The sequence below is a fragment of the Orcinus orca genome, chromosome 6, assembly GCF_937001465.1.
Source record: "Orcinus orca chromosome 6, mOrcOrc1.1, whole genome shotgun sequence".
NCBI lineage: Eukaryota > Metazoa > Chordata > Mammalia > Artiodactyla > Delphinidae > Orcinus > Orcinus orca.
Genome location: NC_064564.1, coordinates 13,573,290 through 13,592,722, shown reverse-complemented (window position 1 = coordinate 13,592,722; position 19,433 = coordinate 13,573,290). Strand labels below are relative to the sequence as shown.

At 55.2% G+C, this 19,433-nt stretch overlaps 1 protein-coding gene across 1 annotated transcript; it reads right to left on the bottom strand.

Moving 5' to 3' along the window:
- Window positions 1-7,544: 7,544 nt before the first annotated feature.
- On the bottom strand, window positions 7,545-17,548 carry RP1L1 (RP1 like 1). Its single transcript, XM_049711338.1, has 3 exons — window positions 16,943-17,548; window positions 14,920-15,061; window positions 7,545-13,355 (listed from the first exon to the last, which is right to left on the bottom strand). The coding sequence occupies exons 1-3, from the start codon at window positions 17,546-17,548 to the stop codon at window positions 8,308-8,310; spliced, it is 5,796 nt and encodes a 1,931-aa protein (XP_049567295.1). The 3' UTR covers window positions 7,545-8,307.
- Window positions 17,549-19,433: the final 1,885 nt, after the last annotated feature.

Below are 19,433 nucleotides of genomic sequence, written 5' to 3'. Positions count from 1 at the left end.
GTGCTGGCCTGGACCCCCTCCCCCAGGAACCCAGGGGTCCTGGTAGTCCCGGCTTCTCTCTGCCTCTTTCAGCGGCTCCCCAGCCTGACAGCAGCCCTCCCCTCTCTTAGATTCTCTGTTACCCCTCCCTGTGTTTTGGGGACCTGGTGGGGTTTTGAGCCAGGGCCAACCTGAGGCCTGGTCCTCCTTGAGCCCAGGAAGACACCTGCCCTCACACCGGCCAAAGCTCCAGCCTATGTCTTTGGAAGTTGCTCAGGTGGTCCCAAGATTCCCACTCCCACCCTCCTCCATTCTGAAAAACCTCTTCTACCTTCCAGAAGAGGTGTCTCTCGGTCATCAGGGCCCCCTTCTCAACTAGGCAGCATTTCTGCGACTCTCAGTTTCCTTCCCGCCCTACACCTACTGCCCGTAGACACCCCCCAACAGACCACATGACTCCTTGTGTTTTCTTCTAACTGCTGTCACCCGCATCCTACAGCCCCCGACCCCCAGCCTCAGCTCATGACAAACACCTGGAGAATACCCAGACCACCACCGCCCCCAGTCAAAATAGCTCATGAAAACTGGCCTTTCTGCCGCTACAGTTGCTGTTGGGACCACTTCCGCGGCATCTCCCAATTTTCTCAGCCACCATCTGGGTTTCCTGCTGTCGCTCCACCCCTGGGCTCACAGAGCAGGAATACTGCTCTGTTATTTCACTCGTCGATCAGGAGGGCAGCACTGCTGACTGGTGAGCCCCGGGGTGGGGGTGGGGGGGGCGGGGCCACAGGAGGTCTAGGGAGTGGGACACCTGGGGGTAGCACTTTCATCTCTGCATCCTCAGCAGCTGGCCCGGAGCCTGGCTCGGAACAGCTGCTCATCATAGGTCAGATAAAAGAACTAACAAATGTCAATGGTCCTGGTGTGTAGTGTGCCCTGCAGTGCAGGTCCAGGTAATGCGGGGAAGCCGTGTCACTATGAGCCTTTGCTGTTGTGACATGTGATTGCAGCGAACCCATCCGTACAAGTCCTAATCTCCGTCTGTAAGAGCAGCTTCATAGTGGGGGTGAAGAGCCTGGACCTAGGCGGGAATAGACTCAGTTTATCCTGTAGATGTCTTCTCTCCTCACCCTCGTCCCTTAAATTCAGAAGTTTTTGTGGGTCTGATTCTGTTATGTATTTGGGAGGGTCAGGTGTGCTTGGAAGGCTGAGATCAAAGAGGGGAAGAGAGATCATTGCTCCTTCATGTCAGAACAAAAGACCTGCACAGCATTTCCATTTATCCCTGGGTCCCCAACCTTTTCTGGAGCTGCCTGCCCTGTCGGGGCCTGTCTCTCAAGGGCAAGGAAGAGCTCGCCAAGCTGAAGCCGATGTAGGGCTCAGCCTTTTCCAAGAAAAATGAGTCACTTCCAACTCTCACCCATCCCACCTTTTATCCATGGCAGCCAGCGGGCGTCTGACCCTAAGGTCTGTCTTTTCCCAGAACTGCTGTGATGATGAAGCTTCAGGAGGTCGCCCAGTTCATCCCTTTGCCTTGAGGCAGGTGATCCCAAGCCAGCCTGGAATGTTACAAGGCCCTATCACTCCTTCTCGGATACGAGGGGAGAGTCATAACTCAGAAGTGGGTTGCTCGTCTACGCCTGGCCCTGTGCCTCTGGGGAAGCCGCTACGCTCCTGAACTTCAGTCCGGTTGGCTGTAAAGTGAAGCAATAGCAATACCTGTGGCCTCTGGGGTAGAACCGCCCATCCTCCTAAGGGACTGGCCCCAGTGTGGCCGGGCGTTCAGCATGCTGGGCGCTGCACACCACACCACAGGCGCTGCCCATCGTTGTGACGGACAAACACATTCAATGCTTTTCCCAGGCTGCCCACGGTTGGAAAACCACAAGTTCCTTGTTCTTTAACGGCAACAGGCCAGTGGGGCTGTCAGGGATGCCGCCGAGGAGGACGGGCCCTGGGGTGCGGAGGCACTGGCTGTGACAAGGTGTGAACCTGGAAGGTTCAGCCCCACAGGTCAAGGGCAGGATGGTGAGGTGGCCAGAGATGCAGCCCAGCGGAGCCCAGCCTCCCCAGCCAGCCTCGGGCAGTGGGGGTCCAAGGGCAGGAAGCAGGGCTTGAGGCCCAGCCCAAGGGGTACAAGGTAAGAGGTCTCTCCAGGCCTGGGGCTCAGGCCCTGGCTGCGTGGAAGAGGGAACCCAGGCCCGGGAGAGTCAGGTCTGGGTTCAAATCATGGCTTTGGCATCTACCAGCCACACGTCCTTGGGAGACTTACCTCTGAACCCGTTTCTTCAGCCAGGCAGCTGCGATAGGTGACCGTGTACATAAAAGCAACTTCCCGATACACATGAGGAGTGCAATAAGGGATCGCAGGTTTCCGCCGGGCGTCCTCGGACCAAAGTAGGAGCAGAAAGGTGAAGAGAGGGTGAGGTCCTCCGGGGAGATGAAGGAGAGAGACCACTGGGCTGGGGATGAGGACGCCCGGCGTTCTGGGGGAAAAGTGCCCGCCGAGGAGGGGGTGCTGTCACTGAGTCAGGGGGCGTCATTAGGACCGTGGGCCACCACCATCTCGAGACATGATGACCAAGCTAGGCCCCAGTGTTTGGAAAACTCACAACCAGCAGACCTGTGGGACCTGCGACTGGTCTCTTCATCAACGAACTGGGTGCCTTGGGCTATGACTGTCCACCCCCCAGCCAGGTCTAAACATTTAACCCAAGAGGACAAGCATGGGGCTCTGTAAATGCCACTAGGAAAGAAGGCACCGGTGGGCTCTGGAGGCTTCCCCAGAGGGAGGATGTGCAGGCAACGGGAAGGCAGAGAGCTGGCCCAGAGGAGGGGCATCAGAGGCAGCCGCCCTCCCGCTGCATGCGGGGCTCAGCGCAGGTGCAGGGCCGGCTCTCTGGATGGAGGGTTGGAGGCTCCTTAGCCCAAGGGTCACGAGACAAGCTGGCTCATTCTCCTGGGGAGCTCGGTTGGTGAGTGGATGGGAGTCGGAGGACCCACACCCAGGGGTGCATCTGCCCCAGGCGAGTTCCACGGACAACCGGGGGCTGGGCTGCCCGCTGTGCCTCTGGGGGTTCTCTTCACCCCCGTGTGTGTGTGTGTCTGGGGGTGTGTCTGTGGTGTGTGTGGGGGGGGTGTCTGGGAGTGTGTGGGGGGGAGGGTGTGTGTGTGTGTGTGTGTGTGTCTGGGATGTCTGTGTGTGTCTGGGGTATGTGTGCGTGTGTCTCTGTGTGTATGTCTGGGCTGTGTGTGTGTGTCTGTGGGGTGTGTGTGTGTCTGTGGGGTGTGTGTGTATCTGTGTGTGTGTGTGTGTCTGGGGTGTGTGTGTGTGTCTGGGGGTGTGTGTCTGGGGTGTGTGTGTGTCTGCGTGTGTGTCTGTGTGTCTGGTGTGTGTGTGTGTGTGTCTGGGGTGTGTCTCTGTGTGTGTGTGTGTGTCTGCGGTGTGTGTGTGTGTCTGTGGGATGTGTGTGTGTCTGGGTGTGTGTGTGTGTCTGGGTGTGTGTGTCTGTGTGTGTGTGTCTGGGTGTGTCTGGGTGTGTGTGTCTCGCGGGTGTGTGGTGTGTGTGTGTGTGTCTGGGTGTGTGGGTGTGTCTGGGGTGTGTGTGTGTGTCTGGGGGTGTGTGTCTGGCAGCTGTGTGGTGTGTGTGTGTGTGTGTGTCTGGGTGTGTGTGTGTGTCTGGGGTATGTGTGTGTGTGTCTGGTGTGTGTGTGTGTCTGGGTGTGTGTGCATCTGGGTGTGTGTCTGGGGTATGTGTGTGTGTGTGTGTCTCTGGGGTGTGTATGTGTCTGGGGGGGGTGTCTGGCGGGTGTGCAGTGTGTGTGTGTGTGTGTGCGTGCGCGCGCGTCCGTGTATGTGTGTGTCTGGGAGGACCCCCGGTCCTGGTGGGACGGTCTGGCCATAGAAGGCAGCCAACTTTGGGGGGAGGACCGTGTGTGCGTGGGCCTCCAGGGGCTTGTTGAAACGCACATTCCTGGACCCCCTCAGACACACGGAATCAGAATTTCCTGGGTGGACGTGTCCATTTTAATGACGCTCACCAGGTGGTTTACATGTCCACTCAAGTGAAGGAAGCCTCCATCCCGGCCTCTGATTTATGTGGAAATCTCTCGGGACACGTCCGCTTCACAGCTGTACTTGTACTGAGGGCTGTGCAGACAAAGGACAGGTTACTTCTGCCCCGGACACCTTAGAAGGGCCCTCCTGGAGACAGCAGCTGGGTCACCGGGTCAGACTCAGGGGCAGGGAGCTAGGGCAGGGGGAGTTGGGGGGCAAGCAGGGGAGGGGTGCAGGGGTCTGGATGACAAGACTGGCGCTCCTTGAGTTCTCCAGCAGGGCCTCGCTCAGCTCGGGGACAGGAGAATATGAAGTGAGCTCCAGAGAAAGACCTGGGGTCTGTCTCAGCGTAGCCACTTATCCAGCCGCATGGTTTAGGCAATTCATTTATTCAAGATGGGTGTCTCCTCACCTGGAAAAAGGAAGCTGGACTAAATCAGTGACGGGCCACCTGGACTGAACGCTACGTACATCTGGGAGCTGGACAAAGCAGCTGTGCTGGAGCCCGATTCCAGACCAATAAATTCAGAATCTCTGACATGGGACCTGGACACGAGGCTTTAGCTCCCAGCCACTGAAAAACGGTCCCTTTGATCTGAAATCTCTGATCCCCAGCAGGACAGAGGAGGGGGGAGAAGAGCTTGGTTTCTATTCACTCACTTCCCTCTCCCACTTACTTCAAGGTGAGACTCTGCTGGCTAAAAATGCTTGCATTACCACTGATACCAAAAGTACTTTGGCAACGCTTTGAGTTGCAAATGCACCAAGTTTTGATTCAGGGATGGGCTACAGGAAGCCCAACATTTTCAAGAGGTGCTAAATTTCAGAGGCCTGTGCAGTGCTGCGCAGTATGGTTGCTGTAGAGAAGAGGGTTGCAGAGGAGACGCCGAAATCCCCCCTTGGCTGATGGCCCTGAAATACTTTATCTCCAAGGCAGAAGAAGACACAGTTTTCCATTAACAGCAAGTTTTTTAATATAAAAGCAGAAATATTGGGTTGGCCGAAAAGTTCGTTCGGGTTTTTCCATAGCATCGAACAAACTTTTTGGCCAACCCAATTCCTGGAGGCTTCAAGAAGATGAGTTTGTAACTAAAAGGAGAATTCTGTGGCTAGAAAACTTTTGAGTTCAACTCTTAGCTTTAAAAAACCAGGTTATCTCAAGCTCCCAATGTCTGTATGTAATTAGAACATTACTAAGGGCGTAATACAATTGGTTGAACAAAAAATCCCACCTAATCTACTTTCCTAAGTCTTAACTCTTTTGCAGTAAATTCATTCAGCAAATCTTTGATCACCTTTAGCTAAATGATTTAGTTAGGGAACCCAAATCAAAATGAAAAAAAAATGATACAGTGGAAAAGGACGTGGACTTCAGAGTCTGAAATATCTGAGATTAAATCCTGGCTTTGCCTCTAACTGCGTGAACTTGGACAAGTTTACCTAAGACTCCTCCGCCTCGGTTACTTCATTTTTGAAATGAGGATAACTGTCGACTTGCTTACTTCACGGACACGTTGAGAAAACTAAATGAGATCATTTATGTTCATGTGGTACCTGATACATCATAGGCATTGAAAACTTAGCAGTTCTAATTAAAATATTGGTATTTTCCCAATACACATGTAATGAAGTTTCATATGTTATCTCATCTACTTCTCAACAATGCAGTGAGCAAAATATTACTTGGTCCATTTCACAGAGGTTGCACCTGAGATGCCATCACTGGAATTTGAGTCTGGTCATCCAACTCCAAGTCCCACCCTCTTTCCCTTGCCTTCTCTTGACCAGAGGTGGACACGCCATTTTAGTGAAGAGCCGGGTCAGTAGGTGCCAGTGGTGGCTGTCTCTGTCATTTGGGGAGATAGCAGATTATGAAACAAAGAGGTTGGAACATCTCTTAGGAAATGACTGAGGACCTCAAGTCACAGAAGAGGGGCACAGTGGATGCTCCATGTCAACTAATAATAACAAGTTCTAGACAATCCTGCATATCACCATATCTAATCCAAGCTCACAATGCAATGTTTCACTGGGGGCTTCTGGCTAAGATACCAGTTCATACGTACGTACGTGTGTGTGTGTATATATATTGTGTTAGTTTCTGGTGTACAGCCAAGTGATCCAGTTATACAGATACATATATATATTCTTTTTCATATATACTTTCAACGTAAAAACTTTAAAGACTCGCCTCCACAAGAAATTTTAAAAACATGTCAAATTTTATTAAGAACATCTCCAGCATTCAGAAACAGAGCAGAACAGGGACTTCCCTGGTGGCGCAGTGGTTAAGAATCCGCCTGCCAATGCAGGGGACATCGACCAGGGTTCGAGCCCTGGTCTGGGAAGATCCCACATGCCGCAGAGCAACTAAGCCTGTGTGCCACAACTACTGAGCCTGTGCTCTAGAGCCCGCAAGACACAACTACTGAAGCCCTTGCGCCTAGAGCCCATGCTCCACAACAAGAGAAGCCACCGCAATAAGAGGCCCGCGCATTGCAGTGAAGAGTAGCGCGCTTCCCCGTCAACGCAATTAGAGAAAGCCTGCACGCAGCAACAAAGACCCAACGCAGCCATAAATAAATAAACAAATTTTAAAAAAAAGAAAAGTAAAGAAACAGAACAGAACAGATGACTTTGGCAGATGACTTTGGGCATGAGGACACAGCCTACACCCAACATTTGCTTTATTTTCTATTATTAATGTATTTATTTTCTTTATTTTTTACATGAACATTTACATTTAAACAACCAGTGAACAATACCTGTTCTTGTAGCACAGACCTCCGCTTTAAAAATTCTGAACACACAGAGTGGTCCTGTATGCTGGTGAGAACCCTTGCGGGAAATTCTGCCCCATTAAGGACCCCCCGATCCAGACAGCCCTAGTCCAAGGCTTCCTGGAGAAGCCTGCCGAGAAAGGGCATTTTTTCAATCTCAAAAATGATGAACAGAATGTTTAAAAATTGTAAAGGACATGTGTAAATCAATTTGTTTAAAAAAAGCTAGAATTCCAGCTGAAAATGGGTATAAGACATACATGTATAATTTATATGCAAATGGCTTTTAAAAAAACTAGAAAACTCTTTAATCTCATTAGCAATCAAATATAGCTAAAATAGTTCCACATTAAAATAAGGTACTATTTTTCCCTATAAAATTAGCAAAAGATTTCTCATTTTTAATGACTCTACCAAACACGGTTGAGAATGTGGCAGACCAGGTGATATAACTTAGTACAACTTAGTAGACCTTTAGAAAAACAATTTGACAGAAGATATCAAGAGCCTTAAAAAAGTCGATATCTTTAGATCCAGTAATTCCATGCCTGGGAATCTATCCTAAGGAAATCATCTGCTACTCAGGGGAAAAAAAAAAAAGAAAAAGAAAAAAGAAAACAAAAAATATATATATATACACACACACATATATATATGGAAAAAATAATGGAAACCACCCAAATGGTCAGCAAAAGGGAGATGGTGAAAAAGCATTTTATTATCTCATATTATTTGGGCATTAAAAACATTATTCAGGTATTAAAAATAGGTTTATGAAGATTTTGAGATTAATCGGGGAATTCTCATTATGTTAAAAAAAGAAGTTTAAAAGGATGAGCACAATTATCAAATAATTAGAAAAATGATGGGAAAGAAATACATCCAATGCTACCACGAGTCATCCCTGAGGGGTGGGATTATGAGTGACTACTTTTCCTTCTTTCTGCTTTTGCATTTTCCAATTTTTTTCATTCCAAAAAAAGAAAAGAATTAAGGAAAGACACTTGGACTTTGGGGCTGAGAACAAACTTTGTCCAGTGATCCTGAATTTATCCTCTTCTCCCAAATTTTCACGTCTGCAGAGTCACCAAATATAGTCAAGACTAGAAAAAAGCACTTCAAAGTCGAGAGACATCAGTGCCCAGGAGAGGCCAAGGAGAGAAATAACTGGAGATCAATAGGCAAAGAACAAGGGAAACACTCACCAGCAAAAAACAAACACAAACAGAACCTCTCCTGGACGGTTGCCAGGCAGTTCCATGCTCCTGGGCCCAGCAGGCTAATGCTGGGCAGCTGACCTTGTATAATGGGGAAGATCTGGGATGGCCCTCTTTCACGCGGTTGGTGGACAGGCCTTGGAAACCCCAGAATTTAGAACTGGGGCAGTGTGGGGTGGCCATGTCCTTGGCAAGTCCTTGACCTTCGCCCATGTCCCTTATGCATCTCCAGTAGGCTGAGCTCCAGACTCAGGACTGTCTTGCAGCTGGATCCTTAGAAATCTAAGTCGTCTTGGCCAAAGCCATCTGTCCTGTCCATGGGGAGGGTTTTAAGCATCACTTCTGTGGAAGCAAGACTTTTCACTACCTTCTCAGCTTCTAAGTCAGAGCCTCCCTCTGTCCCCTGCTCTGGAGTCGGACCTTCATCTGTTCCTTGCTCTGGCATCCTCGAGCCTGAGGGGGCCCCGTCTTGCTCAGAAGGGGAGCTTTCTGGACACGTGCCTGTGACTTTTGTCTCTGGATCAGGGACGCCCTTGGCCTCGTCTTCAAGGCTCCTCGTGTGTCTGTCTGAAGGCTCATCTTCGGAGCTTTTCTGAGAGAGCCGAGAGCAGTTCCCCAGAGATGATGCGCTGGAGGACGAGAGGCCTGACCTTTGGCGGGGAGAGTCTGCACCTGGGGCCAGGGACGGCGTGGGCCTGCCCTCCTGGTCTGGGCTGCTGTTTCTAGAAGCCTCACGCGACTGGCGGTGTCCGAGGCCAAGCTGAGGGCGCGCTTCTCTCTTACCTTGATTTCCTCCTCCTGACTCTGCCTGTTGCTCCCCATCAGCTCCCTGGGCCTCTGCACTTTCTGCACCAGCGTTCTGTCCTCCTGGACTCGGGTCACCTCCTCCCGGGGCTTCACCCGCCCCAGTGTCCTCAGCCCCGGAGCCCACCTCCGGGTCTCCTTCCTCCCTGCCCACACCCTGCTGCCCCCACCCCACCCCGTCTGGGTAGCTGCCTACAAAGCAGTCTGTTTTCCTTTCTCTCTTCTCAGTAGTTGCCCCCTCCTCTGCCCCCCGGGGGGCTTCATCTCTGCTGAGGGTCTCGTGCCCCACCTCCACCCCGGGGCCCTGGCCTGATCCCAGCTCAGGGCCTCCGTCAGCTCCCCGGACAGGGTCCGTCCCCGAGGGGTCCCTCTCGAGGGGCTCCATCCCCCTCTTTGCAGGGGCCGCCTCTGCGGTCTCCCCGTCCACATATCTTCCTTTCTTCTTCTGCAGAATTTGCTGCAGGTCAAAGGCCTCTCTGACGGGCGCACTGGCCGCCCGCACTGCGTCCCTCGGAGATGCAAGGGCCACTTTCTTCCTCATGCAGGCCTCGCAGGGACAGAACCCCTCCTCCTCAACCTGCTCCCCGAGCCGGGTCCCCAGGACTCCTCTGAAGGTTGGCATGTCCTCCAGGGAGAAGGAGGGGGGCCCCCGGCCCCGCATGTGCTCGGAGGAAGCTGAGAGGTCACTCAGGCCCTGGAGGTGCTGCCTGTACTGCTTGGTCTGCAGGGGCGTCTCCCAGTGGAGGGCTTCCCTGGGTGACCCCGGCGCCGTGCCCCCTGCCCGGCTCTGCACCTTGCGGAGCTCCTTCTCGATGTGGTCCTGGAGCCGCCGGCCCATGTCCTGCTGCAGCTCGGCCACCATCTGGTCCAGCAGGTCGTTGCTCTCCAGGCCCCAGCGGGCTTGGAGCTCGGCCGTGGCCGTGGCGAGGTGGGCCATGAAGGCCTTCTCCATGTTCTTCAGCAACTTGGACACCCAGAGGGGGTCAGGGTCCAGAGGCCCTCTGCGGGCTGTGGGAGTGCCCCTCTCCTCCGCCCCCTGGGTAAGCTTGGCCTGGGTTTGCCCACAGCCTGTCTCAGCTGCTGTGGACAACTTCTCCAAAGAAGGCTCAGCGTTGGGGCCACCTTGACTCCCGCTGGCGTCTGGGTCACTCTCCCCGAGGCTCTTAGGGCGCTCTGTCGGGCTCTCTCTCTTCCCTGGGGGGCTCAGCGTGGCCGAGGTGGGGTCTCCCTGCTCTTCCTGCAGGCTCTTGTCTTCCCTGGCACCCGCCCCATCCTGAGAGCCCGCCCCTGACGATTCTCGTCCTGTGATTCCTTCCTCTTCGGGAAACCCTTTAACACCCTCTTCTTGCAGTTCTGCTCTTTCTTTTTCCTCTTTTATTTCCTCTAATTGTACCCCCTCTTCTTGCATCGTGTTTTTAACACTTTGGTCCAGGTCACTGCCCAACGCCTGTTCCCCACTGTTTCTTTCGGCCCTGTCCTCACTGGAGGTACCACCAGCCTCGGAACCACTCGGCCGTTGGTTTCCTGGATCCTCTGGGTTCCCTGAGATTCTGGAATCAGTCCTCTGGCAGGGGATGCTTGAGGGCAGCCCCATCCTCTCAGGGACCAGGGCGCAGTCCACGGTGCAGGGCGCGTGGCCCTCCCCCGAGCCTCCGGAACCACTGCCAACATCCACACCAGAGGAGGACGTTGGCGTGAAGTCCTCAGCTGCAGCGTGGGACCCAAGGGCCGGCAGGGCCTGGCCCCAGCCTAGCTCCTGGAGGCCCGAGTCCAGCTCTCTGTGCCCAAGGCCACTCCCCGGCCACAGGGCCTGCAAGGTGCTCAGGAGCTCCTGGTACCGAGGAGAGTCTGTGAACCTCACTTTGCCAGCGGGAGACCCAAGGTCATCATCAAAGAAGCGGAGCCTGGCGAGACAGGTGACGAGGGCCTGGGCCGAGCGGCCGAGTCTCCTGCCCACTGAGCTGGACACTTCGGGCACACTGCTGGGCCGGCCTGGCCTGGATCCCATCAGCGCCTTCATGATGTGTATGGAGGAAGAGACCCTGCTGGGGAGCACGCACTGGCCCATCGCACGGTCCACAGCCGCTACTTTGCCTTTGCCGGCCTCCGTAGAGGCTTCCGAAACCCCACTGCAAGGCAGGCCCGCTCCTGACCTGGGACTGGCGCTGCCCGTCCCTGGGAGGGCTGCATCTGGTTCTGCTTTCTCACTGGCCGCCCCTTCCAGGGGCAATTGTCTGGCCTGCACTGACCCTTCCAGGCCATCTGGGGGATGTTGGTCAACAGGGTCCTCCTCGGGGCCTTCCGGGCTGCGCCCAGCCAGGTCTTCGCCCTCGTCCGCCATCTCGTATTTCACGGGCTCCTCCGAGATGTTGCTCAGCCACTCACGGACCACGGCTCCCGGGGAGGCTCGGGGCAGGGCGCCCAGCATCACGTAGCCACCTTCCTTTTGCTCCTCCGGGTCTCCTCCACCCGAGACCTGCTCCTGGAACGTTCTCCCGAGCTTGGGACCGCGGTGGGAGCCACCCCTTCTCACGGCTCTGACTGCTCTCCCCGCGGCCCCTCCCGGAGAGCCAGGGGGCCGAGGGCGCCAGACGTCCGGCTTTTCCTCCCCTGCCTCGGTCCCTCCCGGCTCCCCATCAGCACTGTGGGTGCCCTCGCTGTGGCTGAGGGTATGCAAAGGATGCTTCTTGCCCGAGGGCCGTGGCTTGCGAGGCACGGGACAGTACCCACTGCACACCAAGCAGGCCTCAGAGAAGGGGCCCTGGCCGCCCCAAGGCTGGGAGGCTGGCAGCGACTGCGTCTTCCCACCGGGGGACCCGAGGGCCGGGGATGCGCCCAGCTGCGAGCAGCAGCTGGCCCCGTGCACTCCCGGCCTCCCTCCCTCGGGCCACCCGACTGGCAGGACCAAGGGCCAGGAAGGCTTGGGACTGTCACCCCCTGCCTTTTCACCCAGGCCATCAGCTTGCAAGTTGAAAGAGTCAGACGTGTTTGAAGGTGTGGGAGCTGGTGAACACGCCCTGAACTCAGGGTCCCCTTCGGTCTCAGCAGCGGGGGAATTTGGGGGGTGGAAATTGGAAGCACAGTCAGAATTGCTCACAGGGGTGATGGGAATGCTGCTGAACCCTCGCGTGTCCCAGGAATAAAGAGAGGCGGAGAAGCAGGGCCCCGGGTCCCGGGAGGCCCGGCTCCCGCGGCTGTGTGGGCTCTCCGAAGGGCCAGGCGCTGGGCTGTCTGGGCGGGCCCTGCCTCTGCTGGGAGGCCCCGGCACTGGCCTGGACACAGGCAAGTCGAGTGGGCAGTGGGTGTCCTTTGGGTGGTGGTGCTGCCCGGGGCGGCCCCTCTGGGACCCGCGGCTGAGGACAGAAACGCTGGGTAAGGACAGGGTGCCGGCTCTGCTCTGCTGCTTCCTGCTCCTGCCTGGGGCTGACGCACAGGCAGAAGGTGGACGGTGGCCTCCTGCGTCCTCCCCAGAGGCTGCCCGGGGGTATCCGGCGCCCTGTCCACTCTCCTCTGCCCATGGGCCCTCTTTCCTTACAGACGAGGGGCTCACGGCGGGGGAGCTGGGGCCTCCCCCCTGGGTGGCCCCCCAGGAAGTCACAGCCCAGCTCTTCTTACTGGGGCGGCCCTGGTGCAGTTCACCCCTTTCACTGGACTCCTCGTGAGACCCGCCACTTGCCGAGGAGTCAGGAAAAGCATCTGCCGGGCCTCGGGTCCCCGGTTTCAGGCAGCCACGGTGCTCCCTGCGGCCCGGCATTGCTCCCTCGCCTGTGCCCTCACCAGCCCCCGAGGCCAGACGTGGGCCACAGCTGCCCACACCATCCTCCAGGGACCTGGAGCAGAAAGAAGAGTTGGTCTCAGAGCCTTCAGGGGCTCTGTCACTGGAGGAAGGGCTGGCGCTGTCTTTGCTCCTTCTTTTCCTGCTGGCGACCCCTTGGCTCCTGGGGTTCCTGGAGTGGGACTTCTGGGGCAGCCCAGACCTCCTCTGAGAGGCTGTCTGCTCTCCCTGGGGGGCATAAAGGGGGTTCATCCAGATCTCATATCTAGACCCCGGCTGCCACCGGCCTCGGTCAAAGGCTCCCACACCTCCTGCCTCGCAGGGCCCCAGTCCCTGTGCCCCAGGCTCCGAGGGGTCCCTAGGGGGGCCACTCCACACACAGCCGAGGGGATCTGCCTCCCCCAGGACAGGGCCCTCCCCGCTGGCCCTCCCGACCCTCCTGGACCACAGGAGCAGGTCCTCCCCCTGTAGGTGGAAGCGGACTTTCATCTCCACGGACAAGCTGCCGTCCTCGTTCACGCGCACGTTCTTCTCAATGTCTTCACCGGCTACCGACGGGCTGAGATGGCCAGGTGTGCCCTGAGGGTTCCCGTCAGGAGCAGGGCACGTGCAGGCACTTTGCAGAGGCACCGAGGGGTCACCGAGCCCAGATCTCTCCGACAGCAAGGAGAACCGCCGCGGCCCGCTGCCTGGCCTGGACCGCGCGTGGATCACGCTCTGCTTGGCTTTGGGCCCCCAGCTCCCTGGTGCACGATGACAAGCAAGAGAAAAGAAGGAAAGATAGTGAGCTGCCGGCGAGAGCTTCGGGATAGAAGAGTCAAGGCCAGTCATGAGCCTTCCACGGTCTGTATACCCCTGCCACCTCCACAACCAGCAGGAAGGACAGAAACCATGCTAGGACGAACATTCACGGAGCTGCCAGGGTGTGAACCAGCAGAGCCCAGCGAGGTGAGCTTGAAGTCCGAGTTCCGTCTCGACCCTGCCACTTCCTAGCTGTGCAGGCTTTGCCAGAAACTCTTTCCTGAGCTGTGAAATAAGAGTCATGGTATCTAACAGGTAGGTTTGTTTTGAGGATGTCAGGCAGCGCATGGAAAGCTTCCTGCAAAGTCGCTGGCGCAAAGCAGGTTCTCCACAGACAGTAGAGTTGACTGCAGAGCGTCGGTGCCCAGAGCTAAATTCCAGCTCTGCTCACACACACCCACGGCACAGGAAGCAAAAATCGATAAGCTGCTGCAGACACACCTGATTGTAACTGTAAACTGCTTTGCAATTATTAGTGATGATTTATCATCTTAACACTCATCAAGATTTGGGGTTGATAAATGGTTGCAAGGAAGGACCTGGACACAGGATAGCAGGTCGTGGTAGCTAAGCCTGCCCCTCAGCCATGAAAAAGAGAAGAAGAGGGGGTCACTGGGGATAAAAAGACACGATCCCGAGAGATAACGTAGCCCTTGGTACTTTCTCGTTTCATCTCCTGAGCTAATGCTTGGCAAGAGGGAGGGGCCGGCAGAGGCTGAGCCTATGGCCGGCGGAAGAGCAGACCTCCTGAGTCCATCTGGGCAGGAGAAGGATTTGCTCAGTCCTGTTCCTCCATAAGCACCAGATGAGACTGGGGCTCCTCCAGGGGAGGGGATGTGGCTGATGGGCCTTTGTACATCCAACACCCAGCATGACGCAATCACCGAAACCATTGCTGTCTTTCTCTTCATAGCTTTTCACAAAGGATATTATTTTGTTTACTCGCCAAAATTTGCCCATTGTCATTCCAATAATTTTGCTTTTTGGGTTTTTGTTGTGGTGGTGGTTGTTGTTGTTTAATAATGAAGGCTACCTCTGGCACCTGGATGGATGGCTGGTTGGCTGTATAGATTGATGGATGGATAGATGATCAATGGTTATCATTTGTTTTGGTCTGTTGGGTCCTCACGGTTGCCTAAGAGAGTCATGACTCTTGAAAGATGCAAAGACCACATACCCATGGTTCACTGCCTCCATTAATGTCATGCTCACTATGGTTCTTAACAAAGTTTATTTTAGATCCTAGAAGCTTAACATTCAAGATCTCTTAATCCCTGTTTAAATACCAGACTCCCATCTCTCTCAGCCCAGCCAAATGTTCAACCTAGTTAAGGCTGATGGTGATGAGAAGGAGAAAGAGGCAAGAGAGACCCCTAAACAAATGGGGTGCCCCAGACCCGGAGCCAAAGGCAGGTTTTTTTAATTCTCTAGAAAGGATATCTGCCCAGCCCTACCAAACCACCATCCAGTGCAAATAAGGCTGGGGGTCCTGCGGAACAAACTCACCGCTTTTCCTCCTTGAAGTCTGCCCAGATAAAGGTTCACTTCCATTTCTTCTGACATCTTCCGCTGCCAGAGGTCTGAAGGGCTCGTGACCGGCACATACCAGCACCGAGGGGCTGTGTAGCAGACCCTTCAGAGAGTCCACCTGGGGAAGCAGAGTGTTGAGTCAGGAGGCGTGGTCTGCAGGACCCGCTTCTGTCCAGCAAGACATGGGTAGAGGGAGAATCCACTGTCGCTGGTCCCTTTCTTGATATTTGCACATCTCACCCCAGATTTCTGATCCAAGGGAAGGATCCCATTCACTCCTCAATACACCTCCATGACTGGCGGGGGCTGAGGTCCTCCCACCATGATCTTTTTCTCTACCTACAGCCCTCCCTCCACCTGGTACAAGGCCTGTGGTTTAGAGGTTATTCTTGATACTCAGGTGGAAAAGACTTCAAGAAGATTTTGACTTGCTTCCCCGCCCACACTCCTCCCTCCGGAATGTGTATTTTTTAGAGCAACCATAACAGAAGGTCCAGGGCTCCCATATGGAGACCTGAGTCACTATCTCACACTTTTTCCAGGCAGAGTCCTCTCTTGGGTCTGATCTGTGCTTTCCAGTCTAATCTGAGCCCAGGGCCTCTGCTTCTGCCCCTAGTGGAGCAGAGAAAGACAAGGCACAGATGGCCTTTCTCTCCCTCCTCCAATGGTTCTCTAGGCTCCTGCCCGGACGCGTGGGTCATCCTCCCACCACCTACCCCTACCCCCCACCATCATGGCATCCCAGGCTGGGTCGTGCAGGCAACATCAGTGCTGGATTGCATTCCAGGAAGCAGGTCCCTGCTTTTAGAAAAATCTCACCTGGCCCCAAGGATCCTGCCTATCTGTTGATTTGCACAATTTATAGCATTACGTTATAATTAGCGACGTTGGGGGATTTCGTTCCATCTTTAAAGTACAGAATCTGTTCTTTTTCATTTTCTCCAATTAGAAGGGTATGCTTACTAACAAGGAAATGAAAGAAAGGGCTCTTAAGATAGAGGGTAGAAAGGTGGGATCGTGACTGAGCTGAAAGAGAATGGTACAGCACGGATGCAACTTTGGGGAGCAGGGGAATACGTCTCGATGGTAGGAGGGATGGTTCCATGGTTAGGTGGAGACGCGCTGCTGTAGCTGCTGTTATACATTTAAGTAGCGTGGCGTATACAGGTGTCAGTAGCTGTAGGACTAGACTGTGAGAGTTTATGTGGGTTAGATCAATCAACCTCCATCCTCCAGCCTGCCCATCTTGGGTTACATTCACGTTCAGCAAAACCCAGGAGGGCAAAAGTTACATCCACTAGCCTTCTTGCCAGTTAGGCCGGATGCCGATCGGGTTCCATCAGGTGGGTCAAGCCTGGGGTGGCAAGCGAGGCAGACACTGTCTCTTCTTGCTTCTGGCTGTGTGTGGCTACAAAGCAAGTCTGTGGGCCTCGGGGGGCGATGGCGCTCAGGCAGCAGTGGCTGGTGTCCCTGGGCATTAAGATGCAGCTGGGGCAGGTTGCCGACCCAGCTTTCTAAGCTTCGGTTCCGCTACAGAGGGGTCCTTCTCAGCCCAGTCACAGTGGCTTGCAGCGGAGTTAGTAGCTTTCTGCAGGGTGCTGGGAGCCGATCCTGCACACCCAACTTGGAGTTCGCTCCCGCAGCTTTCCAGAGATGTGAAAGTCCCCCCAGTGCCCTGCGGGAAATTGCTTTCTGCTTAAAGCACTTGGAGTCTTTTCTGTTTCCTACACTGAACTCTCACCAAAATAGGCTAAGAGGATTAGGTAAGAAAACAAAGTGTGCAAGGAACAGGTACTAAACACTTGCTAAATGGTAGCTGAAAATATGAAGAACAATTCCTTGTTTGATTAACTGACTGAATGTCTCCACTCCATTCACCTTTAATTAGTAGCAGGGCAATCAGTGCCTCTTTTAAAGGAATAACTTCCCAGTTCCACCTAAGTGTTTTGAGCTGAGGTCCAGGGAACATTTTAAGGAAATGTCATACCCCACAGCCTACCTTTTTCCCACCGGTTGTGTACACCTGCTTCACGGGAAAGTGCAGCAGGTCCGAGGCTTTGCTGAGAAAGGCCGTCAGGCTCCTGGTGTTCCTGTGACTGAGCACTGCTGTCTGCTGGTATCGAGGGTCGCCGTTCTTAACCAGCGTTATCCTCCTCGGGGCTCGGAGACTTTTGCAGGAAGAAGCCGTTCCAGGTGCCTCGCAGCAGCCTTCAAAACCCCGTGACTGCTGAGAAGGGCTTCTCCCCCGTGGCCGGCCCGGCCCGCTGGGGGTCTTGGGGGGCTTCTTATCGGAGCAGAGGTAGCAGCCGCCGTCTTGCAGCTGCTCCAGGGTGCTGAGGCCGTGCAGGCCCCGGGGCGTGGTGACGGAGCGCACCCCAAAGGAGAGCGGCACGCGCTGCGACAGCTCGTCCATCAGGGCCCCGAAACTCCTGAAGGCGCGTCGGTGAACGGCCAGGCGAACCCCAGCAAACTGGGGATCCCCTCGCTTGAGGAAAGTGATCTTCTTGGCTGGCATGACCTGGGTGACAGAGGGGGTCCGGGCCACAGAAGGCAGGAGGCGCTCGCGCTGTCCGGGGGCCTGGGCATCCCTCGGGGTGCCGTTCATGGTGTGGAGGACCAGGCAGCTGAAACGGATCGAAGGAAGAGGAAAGTCAGAGAGCGGGTCTGTGCATTTCCTCCCCCTCGTTACAGAGGCGCTCCCTGCCCGCACCAAATCTGCTCCACTCAAACCTGTAGAGGCAGGTTAATCCATTTTGATGAGTAGAAGGACGGCCAAAGGTTTGGCATGGGAGGATCTGAATTCAAATCGCAACCCTCACCCCCCACTTACTGGCTGTGTGATCCAGGAGGTTGGTGACATAGTCTGTGTTTTGGTAACATGCAGCCGTATTGATCTGCGTAGTGGTTACAAGGATTCAATGAATTTACGCGCACAGAGCAAGCGTCAGTACACCTTTATTCCTCTCCTTTCTCTTGCTGTTTCTCTTACCCTCTTCTACCACCTTGAACTCCTTTGAATAGCGTAGAGTTTACCTCCTAAGGAGGTGGGTGAATAAGGGGACATAAGAATACCGAACAAGCGGTCAGGAGACCCAGGCACCCTGCCCTCCCTCTCAGAGCAAAGTGTCACGTGTGAACATGGGGGAGTCCAGGCTCTCTGCACTCACATCCTCCAGCAGCCAGGTGGGAGGGCCGGAGCAGAGTCCCTCGTCCCAAACCCTGAGGGCGGAGTGCAGACAAGGAGACTCGTAACTCAAAGAGGATGCCCACACTTGATGCCGTGCTTTTTTCTCCATTATACAGGGAGGTTTGCTTTAATAGAACAAGGATGCTCTCCTGCATCCCTCCAAAGTCTCTGGAAGATGCACCCTGCGGGTGAGTACCACAGCCTGCTGCCACCAACGTGGGAGATAGGGCTGCAGGCCAGCTGTGCGGGGGCAAGGCCATTCGTCCAACCGTTCGCATGTGTTCCCGCCATGGTGGAGGTCAAGGCCATTCGTCCAACCGTTCGCTTCTGTTCCCGCCGTGGTGGAGCCCCATCGCCTCATCTGGGACTCTTGCAAAAGCCAGCTGCAGGCTCTTCCTGCCCAGGTCACCACATGGCATTCTGTTCTGTGCACCAGCCAGCCAAGTTGTCCCAAAACCCTCTTCTCTCGGGACATTTCCAGAGCTCCAAGCCCCTCGGGTGGTTTGCAGTGTCCTCAGAAAAAGCCCAGGCCTTTACTGCACGATTCAAGGCCCTCTCCGCCCTGAGTTGCAGCTCCTGCCTTGTCCTGCAGGAATCCTCCGCTCTGACCCAGCTGCCTGACTAGGGGGCTCTGCCTGCAGGGCGGCCCGCGTTCTCTGCGCCCTGCCTCGGCTGGCCTCCTCTGTGGAGGCTTCTCCAGCCCCCAAGTCCGGGGCAAGCCCCAATGTTTCCCACACCCTATACCCTTCCTAGCCAACTACCCCAAGGCATGGGGCACAGAACCTGTACCCCCCAGGGCACCCAGCCCCCTGCTTGACACAGAGCAGGGGCCCAAGAAGTGCTGCTGACTGATGACACCCGTGCTTCACAGACCCGCCCCGCAGAGCCCAGGCCTGCCAAGCAGCCGCCACGCACGCAGTCAGGATCAGACGAGGGGTCTCCCCTGATTACACGGGGTTCAAACTTAGCAGGACCCTCGTTGCTGCGCACACTGCAGGCGACCACGGTCTCCTCGGCCGCAGCCCAGCCAGCGCCCACATCTCCCTTTTTACCTTTACTCACCATTTATCCCCATTCGTCTTCGGGGAAAGAACTCTGCTCTCATTTTTAAAATCTTGGTGCACAAGAGGGCTTATAATCTTCTCTCATCTCTGCACAAACTTTATAATTAGCTTCCTCAGCCTCCTGCCTCCCAGCTAATCCCTCTAAAGCCGGCCCAGCACCGGTGCACATCCCCGCAGCCGCGCACGCTTCCTCGGTGCACATCCCCGCAGCTGCGCACGCTTCCTCCGGCGTGCCTTCC